This window comes from Pan troglodytes, chromosome 16 (assembly GCF_028858775.2).
Source record: "Pan troglodytes isolate AG18354 chromosome 16, NHGRI_mPanTro3-v2.0_pri, whole genome shotgun sequence".
Classification (NCBI taxonomy): Eukaryota; Metazoa; Chordata; class Mammalia; order Primates; family Hominidae; genus Pan; species Pan troglodytes.
Genome location: NC_072414.2, coordinates 50,939,146 through 50,951,390, shown reverse-complemented (window position 1 = coordinate 50,951,390; position 12,245 = coordinate 50,939,146). Strand labels below are relative to the sequence as shown.

At 42.8% G+C, this 12,245-nt stretch overlaps 2 protein-coding genes across 14 annotated transcripts in view; one reads left to right on the top strand and one right to left on the bottom strand.

Annotated features, from left to right (window-relative positions):
• RNF111 (ring finger protein 111) overlaps window positions 1–6,819 on the bottom strand; it is a 163,874-nt gene extending 157,055 nt beyond the window's left edge. Inside the window, exon 1 of the mRNA XM_063795060.1 lies at window positions 6,133–6,819. The gene's annotated coding sequence lies outside the window, so the exon portion shown is untranslated. The remainder of the gene's footprint in view (window positions 1–6,132) is intronic.
• Window positions 6,820–7,034: 215 nt separating this feature from the next.
• Window positions 7,035–12,245, top strand: part of SLTM (SAFB like transcription modulator) — a 54,577-nt gene continuing 49,366 nt past the window's right edge. For 10 of the 13 annotated variants that reach the window (XM_009429233.5, XM_009429231.5, XM_009429232.5 and 7 more), the window contains exons 1-2: window positions 7,035–7,196; window positions 8,159–8,246. In XM_009429233.5, coding sequence (XP_009427508.1) covers window positions 7,035–7,196; window positions 8,159–8,246 — 250 coding nt within the window. Of the gene's footprint in view, window positions 7,197–7,265; window positions 7,551–8,158; window positions 8,247–12,245 lie in introns of those variants that run through there. The other 3 variants (XM_016928293.4, XM_054667599.2, XM_063795084.1) reach the window with 3 other exon arrangements.

Sequence of the window (12,245 nt, the reverse complement as noted above, 5' to 3'; positions counted from 1 at the left end):
TCTCCCACTCTGTGGGTTGTCTATTCACTCTGCTGGCTGTTCCTTTTGCTGTGCAAAAGCTCTTTAGTTTAATTAAGTCTCAACTCTTTATTTTTGTTTTTATTGCATTTGCTTTTGGGTTCTTGGTCATGAAATCCTTGCCCAAAGCAACTTTCAAAACTTTTTGAGCACCAGCATGATATTCAAAGGAAATGCTCATTGGAGCATTTTGGATTTCAGGTTTTTGGATTAAGGATGCTCAGCTGGTAAGTATAATGCAAATACAGTTGATGCTTGCACAACATGGGTTTGAACTGCAGGAGTTCACTTATACACAGATTTTCTTCTGCCTCTGCCACCACTCCTAAGACAGTAAGACCAACCGGCTCATTCCTCCTTCCCTTCAGTATGAAGATCATGAGGACAAAGACCTATATGAACATCCACTTCCACTTGATGAATAGTATTTTCTCTTCCTTCTGATTTTCCTAATAACATTCTTTTCTCTAGCTTACTTTATTATAAGAATATAGAATATGATACATATAATGTACAAAACACATGTTAATTGACTTTATGTTATTGGTAAGGCGTCTGGTCAACAGTAGGCTGTTAGTAGTTACATTTTGGGGGAGTCAAAAATTATACTTGGACTCAGGGGCTTGGTGCCCCTAACCCTGAGTTGTTCAAGGGCCAATTATATTCTAAGATCTGGAAAAAGAAATCCAAAATCCAAAACATTTCTGGTCCCAAGCATTTCTGATAAGGGATACTCAACCTGTACCAGCTTTGTCTTGGCTAGTGTTTACAAAGTGCATCTTTTCCAAACGTTTGCTTTAAAGATATATATATATATATATATATATATATATATATATATATACACACACATATATATATACACATATATATATATTTTTTTTTTGAGATGGAGTCTCGCTCTGTAGCCCAGGCTGGAGTGCAGTGGTGCAATCTCAGCTCACTGCAACCTCTGACTCCCGGGTTCCAGCGATTCTCCTGCCTCAGCCTTGGGAGTAGCTGGGATTACAGGTGCGTGCCACCACACCCGGCTAATTTTTTGTATTTTTAGTAGAGACGGGGTTTCGCCATCTTAGCCAGGATGGTCTCGATTTCCTGACCTCGTGATCCGCCTGCCTCGGCCTCCCAAAGTGCTGGGATTACAGGCGTGAGCCACTGCACCTGGCCCATTTTTGTATATTTCTTAAATGTGTTCTTCTAACTAGTTAAAAAACTTCTGGACTGACAATTATCTTTTACCTGGAATAGTTAACCCATTAATCTTTAATGTAATTGCTTTTATGTTTGTTTTTAAATGTTTATCTTACAGCGTGCTTTCTATTATCCCACTGATTCTATGTCCCCTCTTCTGTCTTGTTCTCTGGAGGATTTTTTAATCTTAGTTTGAAAGTTATAGAGTCTTTTAATATTTGACTAGTGACTACCCTAGAAATTAGGACATGCATCTCTGACCTTTCTCTGATCATTTTCTTCTTTCCCAAGATATCATTTAGTATTTCCTTTAATGAAGATCTACCCATTGTTAATTCTCTCAGTTATTATTTGCTATTAGCTATAATTTTATTTAAGTATGGGTAAGACATCAACCTGCTATCTTCTGATTTCCTTTTTTGCTGTTGAAAAGTAAATATTCGCTGGGCGCAGTGGCTCACGCCGGTAATCCCAGCACTTTGGGAGGCCCAGGTGGGTGGATCACGAGGTCAGGAGTTCGGGACCAGTCTGGCCAACATGGCAAAAACCCATCTCTACTAAAAATACAACTAACTGGGCATCGTGGTGTGCGCCTGTAATCCCAGCTACTCAGGAGGCTGAGGCAGGAGAATCACCTGAATGCGTAAGGTGGAGGTTGCAGTGAGCCAAGATCGCAGCACTGCACTCCAGCCTGGGAGACAGAGTGAGACTCCTTCTAAAAAAAAAAAAAAAAAAAAAAAAAAAAGGCCCGGGCGCGGTGGCTCACACCTGTAATCCCAGCACTTTGAGAGGCCGAGGCGGGTGGATCATGAGGTCAGGAGATCAAGACCATTCTGGCTAACAAGGTGAAACCCCATCTCTACTAAAAATATAAAAATTATCTGGGTGTGGTGGCGGGCACCTCTAGTCCCAGCTACTCGGGAGGCTGAGGCAGGAGAATGGCATGAGCCTGGGAGGCGGAGCTTGCAGTGAGCCGAGATTGTGCCACTCCCCTCCAGCCTGGGCAAGAGAGCAAGACTCTGTCTCAAAAAAAGAAAAAAGAAAAGTAAACATTCAGCCAGGCGCAGTGGCTCATGTCTATAATCCCAGCACTTTGAGAGGCTGAGGCTAGGAGATCATGAGATCACGAGATCAAGAGATAGAGACCATCCTGGCCAACACGGTGAAACCCTGTCTCTACTAAAAATACAAAAATTAGCTGGGCGTGGTGGCATACACCTGCAGTCCCAGCTACTCCGGAGGCTGAGGCAGGAGAATCGCTTGAACCTGGAAGGCGGAGGTTGCAGTCAGCTAAGATCACACCACTGCACTCCAGTGGCAAGACTCCATCTCAAAAAAAAAAAAAAAAAGTAAACATTTATCTTATATTTGCTCCTATGAAGGCAATCTAATGTTTTTCTCTGCCTCCTTTAAGATTTTGTCTTTGATCTTCTTCTGTAGTTTCACTATGATGTGTCTTGCATGATTTTAAAATGTATCCTACTTGGGCTTTGTTGAACTTCTTGAATCTATGGATCGATATGTTTCTTAAATTTTAGAAAATTTTCATCTATGATCTCTTCAGAGATTGGTTTGACCCCATTCTCTTTTCTTTCTGAAATTTCAACTACAATTATTTTGGATTTCTCTCTGAATTCTGTCTGTCCCTCACTGTCTGTGCTGGATATCTCCAATTTCTCCCTTCTCCAATCCTCTATTCTGTGTCCTAAGAGGCAGATATTTATTTATTTATTTATGTTTTAGATGGAGTCTTGCTCTGTTGCCTAGGCTGGAGTGCAGTGGTGCAATCTCAGCTCACCGCAACCTCTGCCACCCGGTTCAAGCGATTCTCCTGCCTCAGCCTCCTGAGTAGCTGGAACTACAGGCGCCTGTCACCATGCTTGGCTACTTTTGGTATTTTTAGTAGAGACGGGGTTTCACCATGTTGGCCAGGCTGGTCTCGAACTCCTGACGTCAGGTGATCCTCCCGCCTCAGCCTCCCAAAGAGCTGGGATTACAGGCATGAGCCACCGTGCCTGGCCTAGACACTGTAATTTAAAAAATATTTGTAAAAGCAACTTGTGAACATAGGTAATTTGTTGTATGTCCCTTCAAGGATAATTTACATTTGCTTCTGCTAGGTAGCAGTGGCATTAATATGACATCGTTAGGTCTTACAACATGACTTCATGTCATTAGCATGACATCAAGATGGCTGCAGTCTTTGCAAGGCTTTCCTTACTCTAAGTTCATGTTTTCTTCTAGAGAGCAGTCCTTTAGTATCTCAAAAGTAAGTCTGGGGCCAGGCACGGTGGCTCACGCCTGTAATCCCAACACTTTGGGAGGCTGAGGCAGGCAGAGTACTCGAGGTCAGGAGTTCGAGAACAGCGAGGTCAGGAGTATGAGACCAGCCTGGCCACCATGGTGAAACCTCGTCTCTACAAAAATACAAAAATTTAGCTGGGCACGGTGGCGCATGCCTGTAATCCCAGCTGCTCAGGAGGCTGAGGCAGGATAATCACTTGAAGCCGGGAGGTGGAGGTTGCAGTGAGCTGAGATTGGGCCACGACACTCCAGCCTGAGTGACAGAGCAAGGCTCCGTCTCAAAAAAACAAAGTAAACAAAAATACCCCAAAAAACAACAACAAAAAAACTAAGTTTGGGATGGCAAATCAGGCCCCCTTCCTTTGGCAGACTCGGCTCCACCTTTTATCCCTTAAATCACCCAAAAGTGGTGCTCAAATCTCACCTGTCTTTCAGCATTAGCAAACAGCTTCTTTTATTCCAAATGGTGGTCTCATCTCTCTAGATTTCAGCCTTCTCTCAAATTTTGGCCCAGTAATTTCTCATTACCTTGTTATTTCTTTTATGGTTTTTATGTTTTAAAAAGTTTCAAAATGTAGGCCGGGCGCAGAGGCTGACGCCTGTAATCCCAGCGCTTTGGGAGGCCGAGACGGGCGGATCATGAGGTCAGGAGATCGAGACCATCCTGGCTAACACGGTGAAACCCTATCTCTACTAAAAATGCAAAAAAATTAGCCAGGCATAGTGGCAGGTGCCTGTAGTCCCAGCTACTCGGGAGGCTGAGGCAGGAGAATGGCGTGAACCTGGGAGGCGGAGCTTGCAGTGAGCCGAGATTGTGCCAATGCAATCCAGCCTGGGCGACTGAGTGAGACTCCATCTCAAAAAAAAAAAGTTTCAAAGTGTTTTGTCAAACATCTTCATTATCTTCAGAGAGACATCTATATGATTTATCTCCCCATCACTATTTAATATAACCTATGTGCTTTTCATTAAGACAAGTACACAATAATGTAACTATTGTCAAAAGGAAATAGCTGAGTCAAATGAAGATGTTTCAAGGTAGGAAAGGTTTAAAAGCCTATTCGGGCTAGGTGTGATGGCTCACGTCTGTAATCCCAGCACTTTGGGAGGCTGAAGCAGGAGGATAGTGTAAGCCCAGGAATTTGAGACCAGCCTGGGCAACATAGTGAGACCCTGTCTCTACCAAAAAAAAAAAAAAAAGAAAAGAAAAATTAGCTGGGTGTGCTGGCACGCTACTTGAGAGGCTGAGGGGGAAGGATCACTTGAGCCCAGGAGTTCGAGACCAGACTGGGCAACAACGTGGTGAAACCCTGTCTCTACAAAAAATACAAAAATTAGCCAGGCATAGTGGCAGGCGCCTGTAGTCTAGCTATTCAGGAGGCTGAGGTGGGAGGATCACTTGAGCCTGGGAGTCAAGTTGAGGCTGCAGTGAGCCATGATCACGCCACTGCACTCCAATCTGGGTGACACAGTGAGACCCTGTCAAAAGAATAAAAATAAAAACAAAAACAAAAAAAAGAGAGAGTGTAACTGTAAGTTCCCAGATAAATCTCTTAAAATCTTGAGGGCTGGGCCAGAAGATTTTTTTTTCTTTTTTTCTTTTTTTTTTTTGAGACGGAGTCTAGCTCTGTTGCCCAGGCTGGAGTGCAATGGTGTGATCTCAGCTCACTACAACCTCCGCCTCCTGGGTTCAAGCGATTCTTCTGCCCCAGCCTCCCAAGTAGCTGGGATTACAGGTGTGCACCACCATGCCCGGCTAATTTTTTGTATTTTTAGTAGAGATGGGGATTCACCATGTTGGCCAGGCTGGTCTTGAACTTCTGACCTCTAGTGATCCACCCACCTCAGCCTCCCAAAGTGCAGGGATTACAGGCATGAGCCACAGCACCCAGACTTTTTTTTTTTTTGAGACAGGATCTTGCTCTGTTGCCCAGGTTGGAGTGCAGCGGCCGGATCTCACTGCAACCCCTGCCTTCCGGGTTCAAGTGATTCTCCTGCCTCAGTCTCCCGAGTAGCGGGGATTACAGGTGCTCACCACCACACCCGGCTAATTTTTGTATTTTTTGTACAGACGGGGTTTCTACTAAACCCTGTATCTTGGCCAGTTTGGTCTTGAACTCCTGACCTCAAGTGATGGGCCAGAAGATTTCTAAGGAGTCTTGCATTCTAAACTTCTATTATTGTGAATCCAATGTTGTAGCAGAGACAGAGCTGGATTTGGAATCAGGAGCCTGGGATTTGAGCACAGCTCGGCCACATACCAGCTGTGTGAACATGGGCAAGTCATTTAATCTCTCTAAGCCTCACGGAGATTTACTTGACAGACTTGGGAAGGATTAAGGGGGTTACTGTACGTCAAAGTGCCTTATAAACTGTAAAGAACTACCCTAATGTCAGGTATTCTTTTATAATGTCCAGTCTTCCTTTTTTTTGAGCCAATCAGAAAAAGTAACCTAAAGTGAGTCAGATCTCAGGAATTTAAGTTGTAAAACCAGGAAATACAGTATAGTTAATTGTGCATCATAATCACCTTATGGAATTTATAGAATCGTTTTATTTTATCAATGCTTGCACTTTGATAATGAATAACACAAGGTAAAATTACAAATAGGTACTCACTTGTACAGGCCGATCCTCCATAAGAAGATGCTCACTGTTCTTGGAATCCCAAATTTTGGGTGGCAAAATAGTGAACACACTATATGATAACGGCAACAAGTACTTATAAGCTAGTTTTCTCATTCATTGAACAATTTCGTGTTGAGCCATCAGGTCTACCGGGGAGGATAGCAAACCTGAGGCCAACAAGAAAGAAGTTTTCCTGTTTTTCAAGTGAGGAAGGGCAGCCCTAGAATAACCTAAGCTGCCATGGGCAGGGCGATGATGTTTTCTCCTGAGACAGCCAATGAGCCATGTGTCAAAGGCCAGCCCTTCCTATTCTTTGGACTAACAGCCCTAGAACTGCTTTGAGGTCTTTTGAATGGAACTCGGGGAACCTAGTTCGTTGGTGCACACCGGCGACAATTTTTCGATTATTCAGCAGAACTGATAAAGTATTTCCTTGAGAGGTTCAGCGCGCGCACGCGCCCCCTCGGTTTGTGTTGAGTAACGCGCGCACTATGTCATTCAGTGCCCGCACATCGTTGTTGCTCAAGACTCAAGACGTTGCAAGAAAATGGCTAACGAAGCGACGAGAGAACGGCGGCGCGGCGGACGTTGCTGCGGTAGGACGTGCCTGACCTCCCAGTTCACACAAGGGAGCGCACCGCCCAAGTGGCCGCGGCCGGCTCGACCGAGCGCGCCGCTGCCGGTCCCTGCGCCAACGCGCACGCGCGGCCGTCATCCGGGTGCTGGCGGCTGCTGCAGGTTGCGCTAGGGTGGCGGACCGGGGGAGGGGCCAGCGGCTCATTGTGCGCAGCGCTGCGCGGCGCCGGCGGCCGCCGAGGCCTGGGTGGAAGTTGGCGCTGCTGCCGCCGCCCTGCAGCCCACTCGCTGCCTCGGCAGCGCGCTGCTCTTCTAAGATGGCTGCCGCTACCGGTGCGGTGGCAGCCTCGGCCGCCTCGGGTCAGGCGGAAGGTAAAAAGATCACCGATCTGCGGGTCATCGATCTGAAGTCCGAGCTGAAGCGGCGGAACTTAGACATCACCGGAGTCAAGACCGTGCTCATCTCCCGACTCAAGCAGGTGAGGCCCGGCGAGGACCGGAAAGGACCGGGAAGGGGAACTTAGGCCGCGCCTCGGCGCCCCGCTTCCGCCGCAGCCTCCGGCTGCCCGCAGCCGCTGGGACCTGCGGAACGGCATGGTAGGGAGGCCCGGGGCGGCTCCCGCGAGCGTGGAGGACGGGGACCCTTCCGCGGTGCCCCCGCCCCGCGTCCCGGGCCGGGCCGGGCCTGCGAGGGACCGGCCACCGCAGCCCAGCGTGCCTCCGCCTCCCCGGGACGTCCCCGCCAGGCTGCGAGGGTTGCGGCCGGCCGGCGCGGCCTCCCAAGGGCGATCGCGGAGACCTGGGAGGCGCTGGGTCCCCAGCCTTTAGCCATGGTGAGCGTGTGCATTTCTTGGCCTCAGAGGGAATGGTTACTTTGGTGACTTCTGCGAAGTTACCGTTTAATTGTGCCCAACCGTTTCTTCCCCATCTTGAGGGGGAATTGGTAGTGGGAGTTGATGGGTGGGTGACAGAGTTTGTTTTCCACTAGGCTTTTAGTTTTTGCATCAGCGCAATAATTACTTTTTCTTTCCTGATTAGCTTTCTGGTTTATTTGAGTGAGCGTTGGAATTGTAGCAGAGGAGCAGTAAGTTTGCATTACAGAAACTAGGAAAACTCTTTTTAGTTATTTACTTTAGTAGCTAGCAACTTTTCTGCAATAGAACATATTTAGATTTTTGGCCAGTATGATGTGATATTTAATTATCTTGACACGGTAGAATTTAAAACTCCTTGCGATTTTGATACCTAATGATTTTTTTCCCCTGAAAGTTGCTCTCACTCTTTCGTGTAGTTTAATTGCTCATTTTTGAAGTCGGTTGATGAAATGACTGGCAATTCTAATGTCTTGAGGCTTGAGGTTTGCTAAATTTTTTTTCATTTCGTTTTTATAAAATAAGTTTAGATAGATTGTGTAGCATATTAACTTCTCTTTCTAATGTAGGCTATTGAAGAGGAAGGAGGCGATCCAGATAATATTGAATTAACTGTTTCAACTGATACTCCAAACAAGAAACCAACTAAAGGCAAAGGTTGTTACGAGTTATGAACATGTTTTAAAATATATTTTGGTTATATAACTTGCCTCTGCTCTTGTGCCTCTTGCCCTGTTTATATAGTGCTACTCTTTGCTATTTCCCTCTGGCACTCTGCCTTCTTGGGTCAAGGAAGAAAAGTTACTGTTGCCAGGCTTTGGGTGACTTGTAGCCCTTAAGATTCGGCTGAAGCTGATTAGAAAGTGAGAACAGTTCTTTATTGCTTCCGGAAAAAATTACAAAGTCAAGTTGTGTAATGATGCTTCATAGTGTGAAGACCTGAATAAAATACAGTTTAACACATGTCTACCTTGCCCCACAATTGGCAGAGTTTTGATGGAATTCCTACCAAATCTTTTACCTTGCCTCCTTGCTGTTTTCTTTAGTATATTAAAATTCTATAACCTTTATGTTTAGTACTTTGTTTGACTTGGTGAACTTAATTTGCATTTATGCCATTATACCTCCTAATTTTTAGTGAAATTCAAAAAGACCTCACCAATCATACTAACGAGGTAGAGGGAAAAATCCGTGATTAATTCGCTTTAAAAAGTTTTAAATTACAGGGATGTTAAAGATTCTTATTTTGTAACTTTTAAGCTAGAGCAGAACATATTTATTTCTAGGATATAATGATTTAGTGACTAGCTAAAAGTGGTTTTAAATGAACGTTTTGCAGTATGAGTGGAACTTAGGTATTTTTTAAAGCTTCTTGGTAAATGAAACCTTTATTTGAATAACTGCAAATTTCTCCCTCCTATAAGGACAGTGGCAGAGGGTGGACATGATATATCTGGATTCTGGTCTTTACCTACAATTTTCATGCAGAGTTTGTCATGAACAGCTGCTGCATTTTTTGTAATCTAATTTTCTTTACTACTTTAAGTGATCCAAGTGTTACTCCCAACCACTGAATGATTGCAACTAAAATAAAATGAATGGATTAATATTGAAAAGGGAATATTAAATTTTGACCTTAAGCACACCTGGGTATCAGAGATGAGGACAACTCACTATTTTAAGTCTTCCTAGGTTAGGAGAGTCCCCTGTTTGTGCCAAAGGAAATTGAAAAGGGCTAATAAGCATTCCCTGGGAGAGGTGGGGATGTAGTTTAGAGAAGTAAAAAAGTTATCTTAAAGGTAGCTTTTAAGATAACTCTGACTCAGTGTATCACTTTCAGAGATACATTTTCTGTATTTAAAGAAGCTTGTCATGAGAAGACTGCTAACAAACCAGAGGCTATTTCAAAATGGAAAACGATAGAAATTCAGAAATAAGTATATCAGGAATTAACCATGTGTCTTGCAGTAGTTTTGATTCATATCTTTTACCTAGCATGCTGTGCTAGTTTGACAGGTACTGTGTATTAATCATAGTCCCAGGTTGTTTGAGTTGACTATTATTTTAGCATTGAAAATAAACATGATTTATTCCTTTCTCACCTACTTTTAATTTCTCTGTATATCCCTTTTTCAGTTTTGACTAGGAACATCATTTATCTCTTATTATTAGAAATAATTTCAGCAATATAAAATTTTAAGGGTTTTTTCAATACATTTTATGACAGGTATATATATCTATATATATGATATATAGATTATATATAGGTGTATATATATCATATATGATATATATATATATATATATTTTAATAGGGTATTGCTCTGTTTCCCAGGCTAGAGTGCAGTGGTGCCTAGCTCTTTGCAGCCTCAAACTCCTGGGCTTAAGTGATCCCTCCCACCTTAGCCTCCCTGGTAGCTGGGACTACAGGCATGTGCCACCACAACATTTTAAATAAGTAAACATTATTTATTTTTATCAGTATGTTTGCTAATTTTTTTCTTTGTATGAGTTATACTTGAACTTTATTCCATAACTCTGATGTTAAGAGGTCTTAAGGTATTCAGTTAGAAGTTGTAACATTTGGGGGCCGGGTGCAGTGGCTCACGCCTGTAATCCCAGCAGTTTGAGAGGCTGAGGCGGGTGGATCACCTGCGGTCGGGAATTCGAGAGCAGCCTGGCCAACATGGCCAAACCCCATCTCTACTAAAAATACAAAAAAAAAAAAAAAAAAATAGCTGGGCGTGGTTTCGCGCGTGCCTGTAGTCCCAGCTACTCGGGAGGCTGGGGAGGCTGAGACAGGAGAATCGCTTGAACCCAGGAGGTGGAGGTTGCAGTGAGCTAAGGTCACTCCACTGCACTCCAGCATGAGACTCCATCTCAAAAAAAAAAGAAGTTGTAACATTTAATCATATGTTTGTAGCAGGCCTCATTCTAAGAGATGCATGACAAAAAGCTCTAGTCTTCTTGAATTCCGGCTATCATTGTTATGAAAATCTTGTGAATTACAAAGAATATAATGTAAATCTCCAACTCCAAACACAGTTTGAATTAATTTACAATAAAGATGCTTATTGATTCAATTATTTTATTTTTATTATTTTTAATATGAGAGATTTTGAACCCAGTTTACTTATTAAAGAATGCGTGTCTCAAATTCCAAGCGCTACTGATCATCTTTAGAGCCAGTTTTGCTTAAATGCGTCATACCAACTCAGTTCTAGCCTTCTAAAATGGCAGAGTTCTAAAATGGCAGAGATGTTTTCTCTGCCATTTTACAAAGTGATAAGATTATTTTAGGCCGGGTGCAGTGGCTCATGCCTATAATCCCAAAAGGCCAAGGTGGGAGGATCGCTTGAGTCCAGGAGTTCAAGACCAGCCTGAGCAACATAGTGAGACCCTATCTCTATTTTAAAAAAGAATTAAGTTGTTTAAATAATAACTTTTAGAAACCAAATTTGTATAGGGAAACTTACTAAAATATCAATAATGAACAGATTTGAAAACCAAGGAGATATTAAATATTGTTTTAATGTGATGTCCGTTTTTCTTTTCTTTTTTTTGAGATGGAGTTTCGCTCTTGTCACCCAGGCTGGAGTGCAATGGTGTGATCTCGGCTCACTGCAACCTCCGCCTCCCGGTTTCAAGCGATTCTCCTGCCTCAGCCTCCCGAGTAGCTGAGATTACAGGCATGCGCCACCACTCCAAACTAATTTTGTATTTTTAGTAGAGACGGGTTTCTCCAGTTGGTCAGGCTTGTCTTGAACTCCCAACCTCAGGTAATCCTCCCGCCTCGGCCTCCCAAAGTGAGCCACCGCACCTGGCTGATAATCAGTTTTTCAATCAAGTTGCTGAATTACTACATTCAATTCTTTTTGCCAGATCTTGTTTTACTTACTGGTATCTACATTGAAAATAATTTCATCTTGGTTATGCCACTTTTCCTTCAGTGCGCCTGTTTTCTCTTTTGTAAAACTGGAAATTTTACTAGGTCCCCTGTAAGGCTCTTTTAGTTCTGAAATTTAATAATTATATAGACAAAAATGAGAAGAAAATGCTTTCTGTTTAACTAAAATGATGTTTAAGGAAGCAACAGGTAAGCTCATAGGAAATCAGTATCGTTTTTCTTCAGCACAAATTATTAGAAAACGAAAAGTGCCAAGAAGGGGATTACTTAGAGGTAATTATGTAGACATCAGCAAGACAATATATATAATAGCTGGTCAGGAAAAGAAATCATTCTTATGACAATATTAAGGTAGTGAATAAAAGTTAAATGACAAGAGAGAAGCTTCATAGGTATGGAAAAAATACTTTGGTGAAACATTGAGCTTATTCTTTTATAAAATAACTATAGGGTAACTTTCTTTTAAAAATGTATGTTAAAATGATTCTATTTAGAGAGGTTAGAGGGAAAGGAACCTACATTTTTAAGTTTCTCCTAGAATATTTTTTAAATGCAGCTATTACAAGCACAAACAATGTTGATAATGTTATAGTGGGCTCTGACATTTATATCAACATATTTATAAAACTCCTTTACATGTAGTTAATAGAGTAGATGTTTGTATCTTAGAATGGCTTTCCTGAGTCTTCACGCTCTCTTTGTTATGAACTTTTAAATAAGTAACTTAGGAGAAAGCTTCACCCATTGAA